Source organism: Cibotium barometz, chromosome 43 (assembly GCF_041138505.1).
Source record: "Cibotium barometz isolate CiBa-2024 chromosome 43, ASM4113850v1, whole genome shotgun sequence".
Classification (NCBI taxonomy): domain Eukaryota; kingdom Viridiplantae; phylum Streptophyta; class Polypodiopsida; order Cyatheales; family Cibotiaceae; genus Cibotium; species Cibotium barometz.
Genome location: NC_141088.1, coordinates 2880633 through 2905798, shown reverse-complemented (window position 1 = coordinate 2905798; position 25166 = coordinate 2880633). Strand labels below are relative to the sequence as shown.

Sequence of the window (25166 nt, the reverse complement as noted above, 5' to 3'; positions counted from 1 at the left end):
CACGTAAACTGCCTCTTGATTCCCTGCTTTCTCAGGAAATTGTTGAACTCATTGGAGAAATATTCTCCCCCACCATGTGATCTTAGGCATTTTATTTGCATGCCTTTTTCCTTCTTGACCAAGGTTTTAAATCTCTGAAAGTGAGCAAACACCTCACTTTTCTCTTTCATGAAATAAACCCACACTTTCTTGTGTGTGGTCATCAATGAACGTAACATAGTACCTGCAACCTGCAATTGTTGCAGTCTTGGTCAGCGGTCCCCATACATTTGAATGTATGACATCCAATGGCCTTGCACTGACATGCTTTTCATGTGGGAAAGCATGTTTGGCTTGCTTACCAAGTTGGCATGCTTCACATACCTTATGCATACTGTCAACCTTAAACTTTGGCAAACCTACAACAATATTTTGGGCCTGCATAGACTTCAGTCGCTCGCTGTACATTCATATAACCCTAAATACGCTTGTGCCATATGTCAATATTTACAATGACACCTTTTCCATGCGCAATTATCTCACGCATGTTCACATCCAAAGTAAACATCCTATAATTTCTATTACCCTTTGTAACCAAGCGACACTTATTTTTGAAGTCTTCCACAAAACATCCTTGAGGATTAAACCTCACTTGCAGACCCTGCTCAACCATCTGTCCAATAGAAACCAAGTTCTTTGTAATATTCGGAACATAAAGTACATTAGCCAAGTACTTCATTTTGGCATTTGCATAGACAATGGCACTTTACCAACATGCGCAATGGCAGTATCATCTCCTGTTTCTACATAACCTGGTTTTTTCATTTTCTGCATATCTCTAAACCACTCAATATGACTGGTCATGTGGTTAGAGGCGCTAGAATCCACATACCATATATCTTGAGATCCTGACACATCCCCTGTTATGGAACTAAGCATGTGCTGCATCACAAATAATTGCTCACTTTTGTGATCACCTCCATGTTTGCTATATGATGCATAGTTGCCTTGTTGCAACTTCCCACTTTTAATGTCATTTTTCTTTTTGTAGCAGTCCTTTGCCATGTGTCCTGGTTTACCCAGTAATAGTACTCTATGCTATTTGCATTTTGATTTATTTGCCACAACCACCTCGGCCTCTTTGGCTCCCCCTGCCTCTAAAACTGGCCTCTTCCACCTGTGTATAATTGTTGACTGGCCTCTTCCACCTGTGTATGATTATTGACTGGCCTCTTCCACCTATGTATGATTGTTGCTGTGAATCATTGGACTGTTGTTGTCTAGAATTCTGATTTCCTTGTCGACCACCACCTTGGCCTCGACCACGGCCTCTACCTCTACCTCTACCTGAATTAGAGTAGAAGGCATGTTCCAATGTGTTCTTGCTTTGTGAAGAAGAATCCTCACCTAAAGCCTTTTCTTCTATGATCAGCATAGATATCAAGTCCTGAAAGTTGGGAATATTCTCCCTAACTACAATGGAGGTTTTGAATAGCTTGTACTCTGCCAAGCCCATTCAGACAAGCACTCACCAAATCATCATCCTCCATTGATACATTGATAGACCCAAGGGATTCAACAATGCCCTTGATCTTTAAGGCATATTCATTGATGGACATGCTTTTCTTTTCCACAGTATGCAACTCTTTCTTTAACTGCAACTTCCTTGCCTTTGTGCTAGTCTGGAACATCTGAACTAGATTCTGCCATGCAACTGCTGAAGTGTTTGCATCTTGTCCTATCATAGTGTTTGTGACACTAATTGAAAGCCAGTACATGACTTTTCTTGCACCCTGATTCCAATCCTTGAATGCCTTTATATCTGCAGGAGTGGCATTCTCCTCATATAACTATGGAGGCTCCTCATTGTCTCCTTCTACATAATCCCAAAATCCTTTACCCATTAGGAAATTTGCCATTCTGAACTTCCAGGCATGGAAGTTATTCTTATCCAACTTCTCACTAACAATCTGATTAATTCCGTCAAACATGTTTTCCTATAGCAATCAAATAACCTGCAAACAGACAACTTCTGTATGCAATCTGTAATACAGCAATATCTTCTGTAGCTTCTGTAGCAGCGGTACTTCAATATCAACAATACATACACCCAGTATCAACAATACATGTGGAAACCATGTCTGCACTTCTAAAATGCACTGCTGCACTGCAATAACCAGATTTCGAGCAGAAACAGTTCTCTACCATAACTTCCGAAAATACCTTGCAGTGACGAAACGGGGCCTATAGCTCCGCTCCCACGAAGACAGCTCCTCAAAATCGGAGATGTGTAGCTCCCATAGCTACTGAGGGGGTGTTGTACCTAAACCAAGAAGGAAAAAGAGATCATGGTGCTCTTACCCATGTAGTATCGTTTCCTTCCTTGCTTATTCTTGCCTCTTGCTTGCCTCCTTAGTTCTCACACGAACCAAGCTCTGATACCATAAAGAGAATGTGGGGGAGAGGGAGAGCTTCAAACCCTAGCAAGCAAACACACACACACACACACGAGAGAGCAAGACATACGAGAGAGATGGATAGCTGAATTTACTTGATGATGGCGTGGCCTGTATAGATGCCATGCCAAAAGGGGACGATCCCCCTTCTGCCTGAACCAAGCTAACGTGAGTAGCCGAAGGTGTGAGATCCCCCTGTTCCCACCGAGCAACGGATTCGGGGTACTAGCAGCGGAAGTAGCACATCATGCGTGGGTAGGGGTCTCACACTCGGGGCCTCGCCCACGGATATCCGGACAAGAGACTAATCCGTCGGTTTGTCCAAAACCGAAACTGGAAAAACTTCCTTTACTCGGAAAGCATGGGCGATTCCACCAGGATAACTCTTTACTCTAACGTAGTCAAGATCATTACGGATCAACTGATCTGACTGCACCTTTAACGGTACTTGGTCAAATCAAGGTAGAAACTTGCACTTGGATCATTGGGATCAACGCTTTTTTCCCCATCAAGAGGCACAGCCGTTGATTCCTATCCATAGAACAATTTCTATCCGGGATTTACTTTATCTATCGTAAAAACAAAGTTGAGTCTCGATTTATGGATCCATCAGTCCAGCCTAACCCCATCCGATCCCATGGGTTAGCCAACCGCCCAACCACTGTAGTGATGGGGTCCAATTTGGAATTTGGTTAGGTTTTGTCCCGGGTACCAAGGAAAAGAGTTCCAAGGCCCCCTAGCCGGAAGTTCATGCAAACATAAAACTAGCCACACCACTTACACACCCAATATGAAATTGCCTTTTCCTTAGCATCAGCTAACTTTAAAACAATCCTTTAATGAAACCATAGTACCACTGATCACAATCTTCCAATTTATCCAATTGATTCATAATTTCCCATCATTCCTTCATCAGAGTATCTATGGCATCATTGGCAACTAGAACGCTCACCACCTGTCCACACAGAGGCCGTTTCCATAGTTCCTAGCCCATAATACTCGGCAATATAATCACTTATCAAGATGGACTCTCGTTGAAGATCAGCAAGATCAACCAACAGATCCATATAAAAGAGCCATGGACTCATCCGTTGAGGACCAGCAAGGTCAGTCAACCAGATCCATGCCCGGTTTCACAAAACAACTCTTACTCCTTGTTCCAATATCTTCCTCGACGCACGCGTGGGTATCCTAGGCGACCCAGAGCCCGAGCACCGTATGGTCAGCACCCTCTAGGATCCTTCGCAGGTGACCTAGCGCTTCACTCATAGGCCGCTTCCTTGGTCCCTCATCCACCGTACCGGAAGCTCACCATTTTAATCGAACCGGGGCTGGTCAAGACCTCGGTCGACCTTGCTACGCGAGACGTCCTCCATTGACTCTCCGTCAGCAGTTGCAACTTTATCAGTTAGGTCTCCACGACCTTAATCACAAGACGGTCAAAATGCTTCCCCAGCATTCTTGACATAAAACAGCCATTTACAAACAGCATTTACAAACAGTTTACAAATACAGTTTCTATATTAACTCTCATTTTTCCACATTATCCCTCATTAATCCACATTACTTATTCCACATTCCATGTATATGTGTACTCATCCAATCACCTCCTTTTCCATCTCTTCACTTCAGATTCCTTCACATCACATATCATATATTCACATCCATATCCACATCCATACATCCACATTCACATCCATACATCCACATCTACATGCTTATCTCCATTTTCACATCCTCATTTATACATCCACATCCCATATCCACATTCATACATACACATCCATATATCCACATCTACATCCACATTCACATCTACATTCACATTCACATACATCCACATCTACATTCACATTCACATACATCCACATCCCCATTCCCATTCACATCTATACATCCACATCTACATCCACATACATACATACATCCACATCCACATTCCACATTCACATCTATACATCCACATCTACATCCACATTCACATACACCCACATCCACATTTCCATTCACATCTATACATCCACATCCATTCACATCTATACATCCACATCTACATCCACATTTACATCTATGCATATACATCTTCATGCATATATCCATTTTCATGTTCATACATCCACACTCCCATCTCCATATCCACACATCCACATACATACATCCATTTTTCACATTCCCATTTATATAACCCCATATACCTTCACATCTAATCTTTTACATCACATCCATTCTCGCCCTATCACAACCCATATACATCTTATCCTATCACATACACTTCTTACATCATCCCCCCATACACATCTTAATTCATCTTATCACATCCTAACTTATTTCATAAGCATCTTATCACCTCTTAACACACCTCTTATCACATCCTATCAACTTCCATACGCATCTTATCAATTCTTATCACATCTCATACACCTCTTATCACATCTTATCACATTTCATATCTTTTTTTTTTTTTTTAAAGAGAATTCTTTTATTTGATATAAGATTTCTCTACACATTTATTTATACATAAATTCCATTTAAGGAGACTAACACTTTCGAAATTAAAATCAATCTTTTATGCATCTTCTTATGCATGATTTCAATTTGGTAGAGAATTATACTTTTAGAATGAAAGAATTTCTCTTATGCATCTAAGTTAAGCATAAAATCCATTTATGAGGAAAATCATACTTTTAGTATAAAAAGAATATCTTTTATGCATACCTATATGCATGAAATCCAATATGATAAAAGTAACACTTTTGATATAAAAATTTTTCCTTTATGCATACTTCTATGCATGAAAATTAAAAATGATAAAAGTAACACTTTTGATATAAAAATTTTCCTTTATGCATACTTCTATGCATGAAAATTAAAAATGATAAAAGTAACACTTTTGATATAAAAATTTTCTTTTATGCATACTATTAAAATTCAATTTCTCCATGATTATAATGAAATTCTTTCAATTAATCTAGGATGATGATTCCTAGAATATGGTAGGAAGTCCTCTTTTTATGCTTTGAAAAAGATTTTTTATGCATAATTTTTATAAAAATTTTGCCATAGCTCCGCTGCTATGACTGATAAATCTCAATTTTTCTAAGGGATAAAGCTTATCATTAAGGAAATAATTAAAATGATTCTCTAATTGGATCCTTAATCCATAATGGATTGAATCATCAATATACATAAACTAAAAGCATAAGAAAAAGCCATTAATTTGGCCTCAAGCATAGCTTAATCTTGGGTTAAGGAAAAGCTTTATGAAAAGCTTGATTTGGATTGAGAATGGGTCATGAGTATGACCATTTCTTGAGTGAGAGAGAGAATTTACATAAGAATCATTAGAATTTAAACATAAATGAAAATTAACTTCAATAGCATTTATTAAATTATGTAACTCTTCACTACTATTCAAACTTCAATAGCATTTAAAAAAAACCATACCAATTAAACTTCTCAAGCTTGAGAGGGGTTGAGAAGAGAGAAACATTGAGAAATTATAGAAAGATGAATATTCACTAATTACCTTACAACTTGCTTGATTCTTTGTTCACGGTAGAGGCCCCCAACCAATCAATTGGTTAAGTATGTTGATGGAGCCACTAATTGGGATTAAAGAAAGAGGGAAGCTCCAAAAACTAGTGAATTATTAAATGAATTCACAGTTCTTGGCTTAGGTGGAGTAGAGTAACGATGCATAAACACTATATATTTTTCAACAAGGGGGAGGCTTCTATTTATAGGGAAAATTGAGCTCCTAACCAAACAAACTGATTCTAGAATTTTCTAAATCAGTTTGGTCAATTTTTGACCATTTTTAGGTCAGTTAAGCTAACTTTTTGGAACTAGATTTGAATGAGGAGAGAGGAGAGATGAAATATCTCAATTTTTATGAGTTTAAAACTCATTCAAGCATGTGAAATATCCTCCTTTAAAGAACTCCCCTTCCTTACATATGTGTCATAATGGAATCATTTTAATATTGCTCATAGTTTTTTAACTAATAAACCTTGTACATTTTCAACTCTTCATCTTATGTGAAATATGCACCTTCTTTAAAGAACTCCCCTTCCTTACATATGTCATACTTTTAATATTGCTCATAATTTTTTACTAATAAACCTTGTACATTTTCAACTCTTCATCTTATGTGAAATATGCACCTCCTTTAAAGAATTCCCCTTCCTTACATATGTGTCATAATGGAATCATTTTAATATTGCTCATAGTTTTTTACTAATAAACCTTGTACATTTTCAACTCTTCATCTTATGTGAGCATTTACTCATTTTTGGATACCCAAAATATCTCATATTTTTAATATTGCTCATAGTTTTTTACTAATAAACCTTGTACATTTTCAACTCTTCACCTTATGTGAGCATTTACTCATTTTTGGGTATCTTCTTTTTACAAATTGGATTTATCTACTCCCTACACATGGATTGATGCTATTGGCCCATAGGAACCTTAATTGGACCATAGTCTAAAGATTTCTGAAAATCTAGACCCTTAGACTAAGGTTCTTTATACCTATTTCCAATTAATTCCAATTGCACATTGGAAAATTCTTTTTGAATTTCTGTTTCAGGGAAACTCATCTGAATTATAAGAGATATTTTTCTATCCAAAAATATTCAAAATCTGAATATTCTCTCTCTAGAATATTTTCTCTCTCTAAGCTAAAATAGTTAGAAACAAGGTCTTTATATTTCTGAAGAGGGGTTGATTACAGGGGAAGATACTAGACATCAAAAAGGGGTTGGGAGAGGAATCTTACATTCTACCCCACTTAAAAAACGCGAGATGTCCTCATCTCGCAGGTGGAGTATGATTTCTTTCATCACATCTTCTTCTTCTTCAATCACATTCAACTTTACGCCTTGGAAGTGGACGGTCGATTTTTCCCTGGTATTCTGCTGGAGTATGGATGACTTGAGAACTGTCGGTTAAGTCCTTGGTTTTTCAATTGCAGTAAAGATCTGCCCTTCTTTCCTCTTCTACTTCTTCTGAAATTGTGACTGCTCTGGCTGCTGCAGTCTGAGGTGGAATTCTTTCTCTTTGGTTGCCCCTGTTCTGGAAAGGAGTTCTAAGGTTATTCTGGGTAGAGGCAGATGGTTGATTTGGAGTTCTTCTGGGGGACAGAATCTCTTTCTCAAATAGTTTTTTAGGTCATTCCAAGATTGGGTATTTCTATTTAGACGGTTGGTGTCACAGTGGTTCCTCCATGCTACCCTGGCTGTTTCCACTATTTTCAACCGGCCAAGAGCTATTTTGCTCAGCTCATTATAACCTGTGACGTCAAAATACTCTTCCATGGCTTCCACCCATTTCTCCACAGTCTCACCTAGGTTCTCCCCTTCTCCTTTGAAGGGTCCTGGTTGAGTCCTATGAAGAGCCTTGCGAACATCAGGATCAAGTTCGTTATCTTCAGTGATGACAGGGTCTGGCTGCTGACGGCTACGATTTCCTCGTCTCATGATTCTGTCAAAAATTTATATATTAGAGAGAGAATAGTTATAAGATTAGAGAGGAGATTCTTATTTTTGAATACCTCAAAAACTGGGGAGAATTCTTACATTCTACCCCACTTAAAAAAAGCGCGAGATGTCCTCATCTCGCCAAGTAGAGGACAACTCTTTTTCTTAAGATCCAATTTATTCTAGGGTTCCTTATATTCTGGTCAACCCAACAAAATACGGGGATAAATATCCCTTATTAGAACTCATCATTAAATAATTTCATTTCAGATCATATCATTCATATCTTTAACACGATAATGGTCCATCAGATCAAAAATTTTTCTTTCTGAACATTCCTCCACGGGAATTTCAGTCAAGCAAGTTTTCAATTTGTCATCCCTTAACTTGATATACCGAGTCAAGTGTTAACAGTAGCACTTTGACAGCACAATCCACTAATCTCATAGTGATTTGCTGAAATCATTATCATCATTTATCATTACAGGGACTCGTCCCATTCATCCTCATTACGGTTTTGCTCAGGTTATTATATTTCAACTAAATTTCAAAAATCATCATTTTTCAATCAGAATCCCAATCAATTCATCAGTTCCCAAACAGAATTAAAAAACATATCAACCACATTCAAATTCATCATCTGGATAGCATTAACGCTTATAATTTCAAGTCTTAGATTTACTCGTATATACTGTCAGTAAAGAGCTGCAGTTATACTCTCGGTATATACGGATAGTCACGGCCCTTGGAATTATAAGGTAAATACCATCATGTCTAGGCCTCAAGCAAGTCAGGGATTCTATATAATTGCGGTACTTCCATCTGAAGACCCAATTACCAAATTACGAATTTCAGTTTGAATATCAAATTGTATGAATTATATCACACAATTACAACTTTTTTGTGTTTCTTGATAAATTTCTGACCTATTTGTCTTCTCAGTTGATCTTTATTAACCAAATGCTCTGATACCAACTGTGAGATCCCCCTGTTCCCACCGAGCAACGGATTCGGGGTACTAGCAGCGGAAGTAGCACATCATGCGTGGGTAGGGGTCTCACACTTGGGGCCTCGCCCACGGATATCCGGACAAGAGACTAATCCGTCGGTTTGTCCAAAACCGAAACTGGAAAAACTTCCTTTACTCGGAAAGCATGGGCGATTCCACCAGGATAACTCTTTACTCTAACGTAGTCAAGATCATTACGGATCAACTGATCTGACTGCACCTTTAACGGTACTTGGTCAAATCAAGGTAGAAACTTGCACTTGGATCATTGGGATCAACGCTTTTTTCCCCATCAAGAGGCACAGCCGTTGATTCCTATCCATAGAACAATTTCTATCCGGGATTTACTTTATCTATCGTAAAAACAAAGTTGAGTCTCGATTTATGGATCCATCAGTCCAGCCTAACCCCATCCGATCCCATGGGTTAGCCAACCGCCCAACCACTGTAGTGATGGGGTCCAATTTGGAATTTGGTTAGGTTTTGTCCCGGGTACCAAGGAAAAGAGTTCCAAGGCCCCCTAGCCGGAAGTTCATGCAAACATAAAACTAGCCACACCACTTACACACCCAATATGAAATTGCCTTTTCCTTAGCATCAGCTAACTTTAAAACAATCCTTTAATGAAACCATAGTACCACTGATCACAATCTTCCAATTTATCCAATTGATTCATAATTTCCCATCATTCCTTCATCAGAGTATCTATGGCATCATTGGCAACTAGAACGCTCACCACCTGTCCACACAGAGGCCGTTTCCATAGTTCCTAGCCCATAATACTCGGCAATATAATCACTTATCAAGATGGACTCTCGTTGAAGATCAGCAAGATCAACCAACAGATCCATATAAAAGAGCCATGGACTCATCCGTTGAGGACCAGCAAGGTCAGTCAACCAGATCCATGCCCGGTTTCACAAAACAACTCTTACTCCTTGTTCCAATATCTTCCTCGACGCACGCGTGGGTATCCTAGGCGACCCAGAGCCCGAGCACCGTATGGTCAGCACCCTCTAGGATCCTTCGCAGGTGACCTAGCGCTTCACTCATAGGCCGCTTCCTTGGTCCCTCATCCACCGTACCGGAAGCTCACCATTTTAATCGAACCGGGGCTGGTCAAGACCTCGGTCGACCTTGCTACGCGAGACGTCCTCCATTGACTCTCCGTCAGCAGTTGCAACTTTATCAGTTAGGTCTCCACGACCTTAATCACAAGACGGTCAAAATGCTTCCCCAGCATTCTTGACATAAAACAGCCATTTACAAACAGCATTTACAAACAGTTTACAAATACAGTTTCTATATTAACTCTCATTTTTCCACATTATCCCTCATTAATCCACATTACTTATTCCACATTCCATGTATATGTGTACTCATCCAATCACCTCCTTTTCCATCTCTTCACTTCAGATTCCTTCACATCACATATCATATATTCACATCCATATCCACATCCATACATCCACATTCACATCCATACATCCACATCTACATGCTTATCTCCATTTTCACATCCTCATTTATACATCCACATCCCATATCCACATTCATACATACACATCCATATATCCACATCTACATCCACATTCACATCTACATTCACATTCACATACATCCACATCTACATTCACATTCACATACATCCACATCCCCATTCCCATTCACATCTATACATCCACATCTACATCCACATACATACATACATCCACATCCACATTCCACATTCACATCTATACATCCACATCTACATCCACATTCACATACACCCACATCCACATTTCCATTCACATCTATACATCCACATCCATTCACATCTATACATCCACATCTACATCCACATTTACATCTATGCATATACATCTTCATGCATATATCCATTTTCATGTTCATACATCCACACTCCCATCTCCATATCCACACATCCACATACATACATCCATTTTTCACATTCCCATTTATATAACCCCATATACCTTCACATCTAATCTTTTACATCACATCCATTCTCGCCCTATCACAACCCATATACATCTTATCCTATCACATACACTTCTTACATCATCCCCCCATACACATCTTAATTCATCTTATCACATCCTAACTTATTTCATAAGCATCTTATCACCTCTTAACACACCTCTTATCACATCCTATCAACTTCCATACGCATCTTATCAATTCTTATCACATCTCATACACCTCTTATCACATCTTATCACATTTCATATCTTTTTTTTTTTTTAAAAGAGAATTCTTTTATTTGATATAAGATTTCTCTACACATTTATTTATACATAAATTCCATTTAAGGAGACTAACACTTTCGAAATTAAAATCAATCTTTTATGCATCTTCTTATGCATGATTTCAATTTGGTAGAGAATTATACTTTTAGAATGAAAGAATTTCTCTTATGCATCTAAGTTAAGCATAAAATCCATTTATGAGGAAAATCATACTTTTAGTATAAAAAGAATATCTTTTATGCATACCTATATGCATGAAATCCAATATGATAAAAGTAACACTTTTGATATAAAAATTTTTCCTTTATGCATACTTCTATGCATGAAAATTAAAAATGATAAAAGTAACACTTTTGATATAAAAATTTTCCTTTATGCATACTTCTATGCATGAAAATTAAAAATGATAAAAGTAACACTTTTGATATAAAAATTTTCTTTTATGCATACTATTAAAATTCAATTTCTCCATGATTATAATGAAATTCTTTCAATTAATCTAGGATGATGATTCCTAGAATATGGTAGGAAGTCCTCTTTTTATGCTTTGAAAAAGATTTTTTATGCATAATTTTTATAAAAATTTTGCCATAGCTCCGCTGCTATGACTGATAAATCTCAATTTTTCTAAGGGATAAAGCTTATCATTAAGGAAATAATTAAAATGATTCTCTAATTGGATCCTTAATCCATAATGGATTGAATCATCAATATACATAAACTAAAAGCATAAGAAAAAGCCATTAATTTGGCCTCAAGCATAGCTTAATCTTGGGTTAAGGAAAAGCTTTATGAAAAGCTTGATTTGGATTGAGAATGGGTCATGAGTATGACCATTTCTTGAGTGAGAGAGAGAATTTACATAAGAATCATTAGAATTTAAACATAAATGAAAATTAACTTCAATAGCATTTATTAAATTATGTAACTCTTCACTACTATTCAAACTTCAATAGCATTTAAAAAAAACCATACCAATTAAACTTCTCAAGCTTGAGAGGGGTTGAGAAGAGAGAAACATTGAGAAATTATAGAAAGATGAATATTCACTAATTACCTTACAACTTGCTTGATTCTTTGTTCACGGTAGAGGCCCCCAACCAATCAATTGGTTAAGTATGTTGATGGAGCCACTAATTGGGATTAAAGAAAGAGGGAAGCTCCAAAAACTAGTGAATTATTAAATGAATTCACAGTTCTTGGCTTAGGTGGAGTAGAGTAACGATGCATAAACACTATATATTTTTCAACAAGGGGGAGGCTTCTATTTATAGGGAAAATTGAGCTCCTAACCAAACAAACTGATTCTAGAATTTTCTAAATCAGTTTGGTCAATTTTTGACCATTTTTAGGTCAGTTAAGCTAACTTTTTGGAACTAGATTTGAATGAGGAGAGAGGAGAGATGAAATATCTCAATTTTTATGAGTTTAAAACTCATTCAAGTATGTGAAATATGCACCTCCTTTAAAGAACTCCCCTTCCTTACATATGTGTCATAATGGAATCATTTTAATATTGCTCATAGTTTTTTAACTAATAAACCTTGTACATTTTCAACTCTTCATCTTATGTGAAATATGCACCTTCTTTAAAGAACTCCCCTTCCTTACATATGTCATACTTTTAATATTGCTCATAATTTTTTACTAATAAACCTTGTACATTTTCAACTCTTCATCTTATGTGAAATATGCACCTCCTTTAAAGAATTCCCCTTCCTTACATATGTGTCATAATGGAATCATTTTAATATTGCTCATAGTTTTTTACTAATAAACCTTGTACATTTTCAACTCTTCATCTTATGTGAGCATTTACTCATTTTTGGATACCCAAAATATCTCATATTTTTAATATTGCTCATAGTTTTTTACTAATAAACCTTGTACATTTTCAACTCTTCACCTTATGTGAGCATTTACTCATTTTTGGGTATCTTCTTTTTACAAATTGGATTTATCTACTCCCTACACATGGATTGATGCTATTGGCCCATAGGAACCTTAATTGGACCATAGTCTAAAGATTTCTGAAAATCTAGACCCTTAGACTAAGGTTCTTTATACCTATTTCCAATTAATTCCAATTGCACATTGGAAAATTCTTTTTGAATTTCTGTTTCAGGGAAACTCATCTGAATTATAAGAGATATTTTTCTATCCAAAAATATTCAAAATCTGAATATTCTCTCTCTAGAATATTTTCTCTCTCTAAGCTAAAATAGTTAGAAACAAGGTCTTTATATTTCTGAAGAGGGGTTGATTACAGGGGAAGATACTAGACATCAAAAAGGGGTTGGGAGAGGAATCTTACAGAAGGGGGAGCACCTTCCACCCCCCCTCCTAGAAAGGGTGCTTGACCTAATTGTACGCAGAGAGAGCGATATAGAGGACCTTGACGATGACAAAATCCTAATCTGTACAGCTTTCATCTCTATTTATATGTTTCAACCCTTGAAAGTTTTTTTGTGCTCTGCACTTGACAGCTCATGGCTTATTTGTTTTATTGTATTCACAAAACAAAAATTTAAATGCTATTATTGGTCACAAAAGAGAGAGCAGCCACAAGTGAAGCAATCTTTTTTTGTTTTGGTGGGGAAGGGAGAACAAAGCTACCATACTCTCGCACACACACAGGGATATTGTACATCCGGGTAACTGGTGACCCCCATGGGAAGTTGGGCAAGGTCAACACAACACTACGCACACACTCTTCCGTGAGGCAAATTTTAATCGTAGCTTATAATATGAAAAATTACGTTTTTCTTAAGAGTCGATTGAATTTTCCAAAGCAAATCATTATTATTTCCCCCTTCTATTTCCTTGAAACGTTTGGTTCACGTTAAATATCAAGATACCTGCATACGTGGCACCTCGCGGGCCCGGTCACCCGGTCAATGGCCGGTGATGGCCCCATTTGTAGACATATGTCCATAAGGTGTTATGGACGTGTGTGTATGTCACAAGTGTGTGCGCACTGTAGTGGATACTAGTTTTGCCTCTTGGTAGGGACTTGGGTTCAAACCCCAGCAAATACATCGACCGACCTACGGACGTGTGTTCATAACTCTTTTGCACCAGTGTCTGCACCATTGTCTAGACCGAGCCGAGCTGCTCATGCTGGGGCCGTGGGATGCCACGTATGCATGCACCCGAAATTTAACATAAGCTGAAACGTTTTTGGTATGTGAGATCAAGCTGCAAACAGGTAGCCGGCGTCTTGCTAAGAGGAGGTGCGTCTTGCTAAGAGGAGGTGCTTCTTTTGCAGCAGCAGCAGCAGCAGCTGCACCGCTCGTGGCTAGGAGGCCCCCTTCTTGACACTGCATGTGAGAGTGACTTGGTCATGTGCTTCAAAATCTCTTTGTTCTGGCTGTGATCTGGTTGTGCCTAAGAATCTTGTGATGGTGTTGGCGGAAGCCGACAGCCTAAATCCGTTTTTTTTTTTTGGAAATTCTGGGCTGTCATGGACAGATAGTACGACACTCTGAAACCCAAAAACATCGGTTTGTGAGCTGATTCCGACATGTTAGTAGCTGGAAAATTTTGATGGCGATGGACAATGGTCAGATGTGTAAGTGAGAAAGATGGCAACCAGCCAGTAGCCACAACGGCTGGGAATGGTCCTCCGGAAGCTAAAAGATGCCAATGGCCAGGCTTATAAGGAGAGTAGACTTCTCTTGTAGTTTTCCAAGGAGAGTAAACTTCTCTTGGGTAGTACTCAAAGAAGGACCATGCCGCCTTCCTCGACGAATTCTTTGGAAGTACTAGAAGTACGCATCAAATTAACATATTACTTTTGTCTATCGCGAGTAGCTTTGATATCTTTCTTTATTGACTGTATCTAATGATCCATTTCATCCAACATCTACTTTGTCACTTCCACTTTGGTCTGTGGATTGACCAATTCAAAGACATAACACAATCTTGTTTGTAAAGTGCCTTAAATTGACCTATGTTTCGATAGAAACAATGATTGTATTCACTAGCAACAAATAGGGCTTCTCGTACTTTCTCAAAGCTCTCTTTGTTTGCATGTGCTGGCCATTGGCATCTTTTGATCGGGAAAAGCTTGTAGAGGACATAAGATTCTAACATGCTATCAAGCTTCATGACATAAGTGTCAACTAATATTGAGAGCTTACAAGACTGCACTTCATCACACATCACTCAAACAATGAGTTGACACACACACTCTATATCCTCCGGAGTAGTTGGTCACCCTTTTAAACTATGCCTTCTTGATCTTGGCAACGGCTCTACAATGGTTATCACCGCCTTCACACGTGTGATACCGAGGTGGTGCTCACATCGTGCATTGTGGGTTGATCGCTTCGCCTGTTGCCACTGATCCTTCCACTTCCATTGCACTGCTAGGCGCAACACCTGGCACGCGCCCGGTGTTTGAGCTTTTGCTTTTGAACCAGTTCCCTTGACAATTTTTTTCTTGAATTTGAAGAACATCTATGGGGGTTTACGATCCGGGATGTACACCTCATCGGAGTAGGTGAAGTCATGGTCTTGGTTAGTGGATTTTTTAAAATTCCAAGTTTTGGTGATGTGTTACAATCTTATTGATTTTTAAATTCCAAGAAATGCTAAGGTGTCACTCTCTCATTCACTTTAAGCAAGTGAAATTTGTGGTGGAGATTTACACTCCCAGGACCCTGGACCATGACGGTTAGTTTCCCAGAGAGCTTCTATCCATGTGTGCACTTATATATCCACATTTGGATAGGTGTGAGAGAAGTTACACTATGAACGTGGTGAAGTATATGTTATCACTCTGAGATATTGAGGTATTTGATAAGGTGTGAAAGCTCTTTTGCAGATTTAACAGCTTGCTGTGGGTGGCTATGTTGCTTTTCCTCATGCCTATGACCAAATATGGCAAATCTGTGCAAGGAGTTTGTACACTACCATTTTGGAAGCTCGGACCAGTCCCTTTTCTCACATCCATGATTTTGAGCACAGCTTCAGAGGTACTGTTGGATGGGAAATATATGGAAACACCACCTCTAAGAAGGTTACATTCAATATAAGCCATTCAATCAGTGATATAGAAACTGCTGCTCCGAGTGCCTGAATCATCCAGTGGGAGCATTAACAACCCCTGCAAGGAGACCTGATACAAATAGGGAGCCTCTCAAAGAGAGTCAGCTGACAGAGCCAGAGATCCCTTGTCCACAACAAAAAGCCGATACTTGCGCTACCGAAAGGATAGAGTTTGGGCTGGTTAGTGGCAGGCTTGGAACTGAAAATGGAACTAAAAAGAGGCAGGGGCCAGAAGCTCTAGCAGGTATGGTGGGCATAAGCCAGGTCATCAGAAAGAAGCTTGGCATGGCTCCAGTGAGGATGAACCATACTCACAGGTCCTTCACTAGCTGCAGAGCACTTTGCACAGATTAGAGAGGTGCTTGTTGAGCACACTGTCCCGTCAAACTTGAAGCAGGCTTTTTAACTCCGTGGTAAATTCTTCAGCTTTGTTTATGATGTACTTCAATGCTTTGACATATATATGGTACATGGTACATGCCATGAATTGAGAAGGCCAACCTGACATGTATATGGTACATGGTACATGCCGTGAATTGAGAAGGCCAACCTGACATATACATGGTACACGCGGTGAATTGAGAAGGCCAACCTGACATGTATATGGTACATGTATTGGAAAATCAGGTTGCTAAGCACTCACTTAATTGTTTACTCACCAACAATGGAGATCACCTCGCCCAGTTCTTAGGGTTGGGGCTGTTTGCCATTAATGACATGCAGTTCATGGAGATGATTGTGACCCCAAGTGCTATGCAGCAGAAACAAAAAGAGCAGGCTGCGAAGCACTATTCTGAAGGCCTGTCTTTAAGAGGTCTGAAACCTTGCACCCTCACTCTAGTACATGCTATGGTACCTGCCTCTTCTGTGACTTGTGGTGCATGCTTTGTACTGTGTATGGGAGCATTCTCATCTTCTGCTTCAAGTGTTTTGTATGATAGTAAGTCTGCAAAACACTCTCTCTCTCTCTTATGGAGATAGGTTCTCCAGGGTTAGGTGTTTCATCCACTGTTTCAACTCTCACTGCAGCTTAAAGTGTACAAATCTTTCAGCCTGAGCACAAAAATGTGCATTAGTCTAGGCAACACGAGAATGAAGTCCCTGTTGGGCCCTCCACTTTTGGAGAAGACTCTGATTTCTAATCACTTAAAAGCCTTGCTGAGCACAAGTGGTCAAACCCTACATACCACTTTAGTAGAAATTGATGGCCCCTCCACAAATTATGGCATTCATGTAGTTATTTTTACAACAGTGATCGGTAAGATTGCATGTTAGTTAAAAGGAAGGCTACAAAAGAGAGATCCTAGAATTGGAAAAATAAGTGTGTTTGCCTTTTCAGCTGAGATGAAAAACTCAAAGGACCAGTTCAAGGATTGTTACCTTAATATCCTGGACATGTCAAGGTTGAGCTGTATTTAACCACTGAAAGAATGGTACTGTTAATTGAAATGGAAGTGAAATGTTTCTTGTGTTTCTTGCTTTGGTTTTAAATGAGGGTGGAATTGTCACGAAAATGCTAGATAATGAGAGAGAGAGAGAGACAGACAGACAGACAGAGACAGAGAGTCTCAAATAAGTTATTTTACCCTACATTTTTCCTAGCAAGACAAGAAAGCCTCGAGTTTTGGTGTAATTTTGTACTTAATATTTTTGTCTCTACATAAAGAGGTGCAAAGGGGGTGGTACTTACGTGGTTAAGGTTCTTTAAAAGTTTACTTTCTCTTTATCTTCTTCCTCTTAGTCAATTCTTCTTCCTCTTTATCTTCCTTGAAAGGGCCTCCTCTCTCTCTCTCTCTCTCTCTCTCTCTCTCCGTGCAAGCACCTAAAAACATATTTGGGTTGTCTTTCTAATGTAAACTACCTCCTGAAAACCTTTAAAACAACATGAATTGAGTGATTGAGAGATGTATCTGAATGGTAAACTTGCACCCTTGTTTGTGGAAAATTGCAAAATTGTCTCAACAATTCAACTAAAATCTTAGGCGCAAAACCAAGGTATGAATGTGAGATACATTCCAAAAATCTCATAAGAATAAAGGTGTTGTTCTCCTTTTTAAAAAAAAAGAGCTGGTATTTACAAACGAATTTCAGTTGATCAGCAGTGGCACTTGAAAACAACACAGATTTGTGCCATATTACCACAATCATTGTCATAGCACAGCCATGAGAGAGACCCCATTCAAGCTGGTGTATTGAAGGAGTACTATTGGTCCTTGTGAGCAGAAAAGATTGTGTCGGGAATGTCAATCACAATGCCTATGTATTCTTCTTGAACATCCCCTGCAAACACCAAAGTTGCCACCTTCACAATTATACAAAGCATAGGAAACTTCTTATTTAACTAAATCGTATTGCCTTCATACTGGTACAAAGGAGAAGGCAGCCCAACCCACAAAGGCGCGAAGCACTATGACAATGGCGGGGCTATATACTTGGTTTGCATGGGCACAGTTATAGGAAGAAATACTCTATGACCTAGGAGGATTTAAACTCTGGACCTATGCCTTCCAAACCCTCAGCCCTCATCACTAGGTTACACACCTGTGGGCACACTAATACAAAGATATTCTTAATGTAAGACATGATACCTTCTTGTAAATTTTTGCTCATGCTGTGAACTTTGTTACTCCCCATAGGCTGCATAACCTGGAGATATGCAAGAAGCAGCTATCAAGGATGTTTATAAATATCTTCAAACTACAAAACAAAGTAGTGTTTGCATTATCATTAAACTACAAAGTAATTAATTGTGCATACCCCTTTATCACTCGGAACAACACTCTTCAAACACTTTTTTATATGCCCATCAAGCTCCCACAATGTGTGGTTATCAAGCAAATCAAGGCACACATCAATCTCATCAACATTCCAATCCACCTGTGGGCTTTTCTTCTTCAACAGCACTATGGCAGCATGCTGCATGTGCTCAGGAAGAAGCTGCAAATCTTCAAGCAACTTGTACTTCTCCTCAAAGCTCATGGCTCTGAACGTTGGCTGCTTGGGTTGAGGAATGGGTGTGGCTTTAGCCTTATTGGAAGCTTTCCATTTCTTCTCAAAGATGGCAAGGAGTTTACTTGCCATGAGGTGAACCTCATGGCCAGGAGGGTTGTAAAGCATGGCGTTCTTGAAGGTGAGCCTGACATCGCTGGCAAAGTCAAGAGGTAGGGCTTTGTACTCCTCCCTGTGCAGCTTGGCCTTGATGGTTCCTAAGTCCATGGGCTCCTTTATGAATAGGGGATAATCCGGAATATCGAGCTTCTCTGCATCAACCGGCTCGTTGAAGACGCATGCATACTTGTGCTCCATCAACTGCTCCAGCATCCTCTTACACTTTGATATAACACCTTCCTCGGCTCCTCCTCCTCCTCCTCCTTCCTCAGAAATATTCTGCTCTCTGCTTCGCTCTCCATGCGCCATCGCTGCTCCAAAGACGAACTTTATCATGCTATATATACATATATATATATAACCTTTTGAAATAATAGCAATAACAAGGCATTGATGACCTTTGATTTCTAAAAACTTCTTTTTTATTTTTAGGACCAATAGTAAGTATATATATATTACGTCAAAATGATTTTACATCCATACCTTTTTAAACAATAGAAATTCTATCTGAACACACCCCATAGTCAAAAATCTTCACGTCATTCAAAAGTTCATATAGCAGATTCTTTCGATCTTCCTCCATCGCAAAGCTGGACTGTCCCCAAGAGATTTGGGACCCCAACTGAATGCAAGCTTCCATCATAGCTTCAGTAGTACATCCTCTAGGAGTTTGCCTCTCCAACATTTCCCCCCTTTTGACCAGACTTTGACTGTAGGCCTAATCCCAACAGGATTATCTATGAATGCCACAAATGTATGGTCCATTTGCTTCTCCTTGAGATACCATCTTCTAGTTTTAGGACCATACTTAACATGTTTAGGCTTCAAATCCAAACCATTATAGACCTGCATCATATCAACGATATGTTAGGTTTCCCTAGTATGCACAAATAGATACAGAAATCAAGTGATGCCATTTTGCAGCCTCTGAATTAGCTGACCCATCCCCTCTTTATCCAACTTGTTCACACAAATTACAGACCAACACATACACACAGTTTTATACATCAAATTTGTCACATCCAATCCAAGAGAGGATCCATTCTAAAATATAATAGCATTCCTAGTGACCCAAATTTCCCACAAACAACAAGCTCTGATAATGCTAAAGAGTACATATGTAGCCCCATCATTAGGAATCCACTTTCCCAGTGGCCCTGAATCCCTAAACAATGTTCAACCCACTTGCCAATTTTGCTCCATGCTCCTCTGATAGCTGGACAGTCCCAAAATGCATGTTTTCCATCCTCCAAGGAGGCAGCTCTACAGTTGGGGCAACACCCACACCGGTAAAATTTTTCTGCATTAACTTAATCCCAATGGGCAAAGCCCACATGCATTCTCTCCATAAGAAAACTTAAAATTTAACAGGATTATGGCATTCCCACAACTGTTTCCATCTCCTCTTCCAACAACTAGGGCTCCAGCTCACCATCCAAATTCTATTGTAATATTCCACATTAATTTCCCCCTTTATTAGCTCAGTATATAAATTTCTAGTTTTTCCTTTTTTACAATTTAGCTCCATTGAACTAAGCCCACTCTTTTATCCAGCAAGACTCATTAAATGCAGTAGAGAACCACCCAAGTTGAATATGTATAAGCACGTGCCCCATTAAGTCCCTTTCCCTAGTAGACAAGTCAAATTCTAGCAGCAGTTGATCAAGCTCTTTCCACCCCATAGACGCCCAGTCCCAATAGTATGTCAGCCTCCTTAACCCTTTGTTGGGGCTTTGGTGGTCTCACAAATTCAATGCTTAGTTTGGGGCTTTGGTGTTCTCACCAATTCAACTGATTTCTAAAAACTTCTAATGTGTGTAACATTAATATGCTATTTATTTTATTATGGGTTTATGTGTGGCATGCTTAATTTGATCAGGTGAACCTTAGTCTTCAATTAGCCTAAGATTTGTAGAAATAAGCCTTAAAAAATATCGCTACTTCAAAAATGATTTAGGTAAACTCGAAACTACATTCAACCACATGGCATGATGTGGTTGGTTCATTTTTTCTAACATGACAAAAATCAAGCACTAGAGCATGCATGCAACAGGCTATGATCATCATTTTTATTTAATGAAAAGAACTAGTGTGTTTTGCATGACAAAAATTAATGCTAAGTTCATCAAAATAGAATACTTATAAATAGTGCAAAAAGATTACCAAAGTAGGTTCTCATGTATTAATAGCATGAAAGGAAAATCTAGTCTTGTGTAAACTTTTCATTGTTAGCTAGATCCTTCTATGGTACCAATATTTGGGATGCTTGAAATACCATTGCATCATGTTAGTAATTCGTATCATGGGTGATTCCATATTAAATACTAACAAGCTAGTCTTATTAGTGTATACACATTTGGGGCCATGCTAGTGTTATTGGCGTATGTACATTTGGGACAATGCTAATGTTATTGGTAATTGGTATCATGGGTGATTCCATATTAAATACTAATGAGGTAGTGTTTTGGTGTATATAGATTTGGTGATTCCATATTACATATTGAGCTAGTATTATTGTTGTTTATGTTCATGCCTATTTTATGTTGTCATGTTGGACTTGATTGTGAGGAGTCCAATTGATTGTGTGTAACTACTAATATGATTGACATTATTGAGTAGTATGATTGTGTGTAACTACTAATATGATTAGTGTTATGGCTCACCTTAACCCTCCTTTAAACACATCCAAAAAGAGATTACCTGGTGAACCGCAACTATCGTGAGGATCTTTCCCCTACAGCCCAAAAAAAACGTGAAAAGTCCGACCGTGAAAGACCAGGCCGTGAAAAGGTCCGCCATGAAAAGCCAGGCTGTGAAAAGGTCCGCGCCGTGAAATTACAAGCCGTGAAAAGCCAGGCCGTGAAAGACCAAGTCGTAAAAAGGTCGGGCTATGAAAGTGCAGGTCATGAAAAGTTCCGCCGTGAAAAGCCAGGCCGTGAAAAGGTCTGTTGTGAAAAGCTAGGCAGTGAAAGACCAGGCCCTGAAAAGCCAGGCCCTGAAAGACCAGGCTGTGAAAAGCCAAGCCGTGAAAGACTAGGCCATGAAAAGGTCCGGCTGTGAAAGTGCAGGCAGTGAAAAGGTCCGGACGTGAAAGTCCGGTTGTGAAAAGCCAGGCCGTGAAAAGGTTCGCTGCTGTGAAAAGTGCAGGCTGTAAAAAGGTTCGCGGCCGTGAAAGTGCAGGCTGTAAAAAGGTTCGCTGCTGTGAAAAGCCAGGCTGTGAAAGTGCAGGCCGTGAAAAGCCAAGCTGTGAAAGTTCAGGCCGTGAAAGTTCAGGCATTTTTAAAAAAATCAAATTTAATATTCCGTGGAGTCCAGTTCATGGCGTGAAACACTCAATGTTTCACGACATGAAAGCCTAAGGTTTCACGAAAAAAATTCAAATTTAATATTCCGTGAAGCCGGTTCATGACGTGAAACACTCAATGTTTCACGGCGTGAAGCACTCAATGTTTCACGGTGTGAAAGCCTAAGGTTTCACGAAAAAAAATGAACTTAATTTTCTGTGAAGCGTTCACGGCGAGAAAGCCTAAGGTTTCACGCAAAAAAAAAATCGAATTTAATATTTCGTGGGTTCACGACGTGAACCATTTTCTACACTTTCACGAAAGTAGGTTTCACGTGAAAAAAAATCGTAAAAAAACTGTGATTGCTCATTAAGGAGCATTTAGGCACTCTAACATGGTCACGATAGAGGGATTGCCAGGGATTAAACAAGGAGTGAACCCAATGGCTGACATCTTTGAGCCATTGAGATCTATGCCACAAATTCACCTCACCATGCCATTGGCCATGCCTATAACAAGCGTGTCATCGGTTTTTACACCCCCTATGACTTTGATCCCACCGGGCGTTGGTCCCTTGCCTAACATTCCCACAAATCCTATAAGTACCAACCCTTTCCTAGATGCCCACACCTTGGACATACTTACTAGTCTAGGAAGGGGGGTGGCCCAAGGACTCACTGAGTATCTTCCAACAAGAGTACTCACATACGGCCTCAGTGACTCCTACAGAAATACGACCGTACAAATTTCTAAAATTATGGGCAAATATGACTGAACAATAGACCTTGTACAATTCATTCAAATGTTTGAACATAGATGTGAAGCCTTTGGAAATGCCAACTGCCCCACTAAGGTACATGCGTTGAACTTATGCTTAGAGGGAAAAGCTAGTCGATGGTTCATCACATTGATGCCAACGATCAAGACCAACTACAAAACCTTGAAATCAGCCTTTATACATGGCTTTTCCAGACAAGGTGATTGATGGAGTGCAGTAACAGAACTCTATTCAATTGAGCGTCAACCAAATAAATCCAGTAGAGATTTTATCCTTAGGATAAAACTCTTGGACTCACGTTGTGAGTCATGGGAAAAATTAAACGATGTTCAATTGGGGAGATGTTTCATGATGGGCTTGAAGAATAACAGCTTACACAACTTGATCATTAGTAACCAATCTAGAAACATTCGATCAATGTTGCAAAGAAGCAATACGTTTAGATGACAACATACTAGAAGATGATCATGCTATGAGGTGTTTCTCATCTAAACCCAGTGAAGCAATGGTAAAAGAAAGATCGATCTCGGAATTAACACTCCCCGAATTTTATGCAGCCTTACTTACAACCTTACAGCCAACATCTCTAAGAGAGGATGAAAACCTTCAAAACCAGACATCCTTAATGCCTCTAAAAGTGAGGAGCGAGATGCTTTATGTTGGGTGCAATCACTACGACCATCCCAATCCTCATTGTGCATACAAGGCACCTGTTCTTCTATACTACATATATTATAAAACCTTTGACCATGATACTAAAAAGTGTCTTCATCCACAAGGGACTCAAAACCTCCATCTTCCGTGCACCAAACAGAAACGATCCAAAGGGTAAAAACTACTCAGGAAGCACTTAATCAAACACTTCAGTGTTTCTATTATCGTTGCGGACCTCACAAGGTGACAGACTGCACAGTTTGGAATACTTCCATGTCCATAGTCACTGACACCTTGTGACCCATATGTGAACAATGTAGCATTGATCACATGCTCCAAGATTTCCCAAGACAAGTTGCTTCAATGCAACTTTTCTCACAAAATACAACTCTTAACATCTTAAGTGTACAAAACGGGCAATTGTCCCGCAGTGCCATTGAATGTGCTTACACGCTTACAAGCCAAGGCACGAGAAATAATTAAAAGGAACGCAAAAAACAATACCTCAACATGGGTAGAAGAACATGCTTCAAAATGGAACCCAAAAGAAGGAGCAAAACCTTCTAAATCCAAGAAAGACAGAAGACAACAAGGTGTCGAAACCAAGGTCAAATTAAAAATAGGGAAAAAGAGTTTATAAGGAGGACATAAACCCAAAAAGGGACATCAACACGAAAGAGCTAAAAGCTATACATGATGCAGAAGCATCCACCTCAAAGACCACCACACAAACCTCAACACCCATACGTGTGACACAGGATACAAAAACCCAAAAGAAAATTCGATCTCGTCGCATGGGTAAATATAATGAAAAGCTGACAAACCAAAGAAAGTCAGAGAATGAAACAAGTTCTAGTACATAGTACATCACTAAGTGATGATGAAACAAGTTCTTACTCTTCGTTCAGTGCACCACAGAGAACAATCAAGAAACTAGAACCCACCCAACCACCCCAAATGGATAATAATGATCACATGACATATGCGAAACGCAACAAGCAAGCTCAGGAGAGCATGCTTAACTTGGTTGAATGTCTTACAGCGTTCACCGGTTGTGATTGAGCCTCATAATGCCAATCCTAAAACAGAAACCAAGATACAAAGCCTAGAGGAG

At 39.1% G+C, this 25166-nt stretch overlaps 1 protein-coding gene across 1 annotated transcript; it reads right to left on the bottom strand.

The window, feature by feature from the left end:
• Positions 1 to 18255: 18255 nt before the first annotated feature.
• Positions 18256 to 19658, bottom strand: LOC147613421 (transcription factor GTE3, chloroplastic-like). Its single transcript, XM_086781163.1, has 3 exons — positions 18986 to 19658; positions 18817 to 18874; positions 18256 to 18508 (listed from the first exon to the last, which is right to left on the bottom strand). Exons 1-3 carry the CDS (start codon positions 19643 to 19645, stop codon positions 18432 to 18434), a joined length of 795 nt encoding a protein of 264 aa, XP_086637289.1. The 5' UTR covers positions 19646 to 19658; the 3' UTR covers positions 18256 to 18431.
• Positions 19659 to 25166: the final 5508 nt, after the last annotated feature.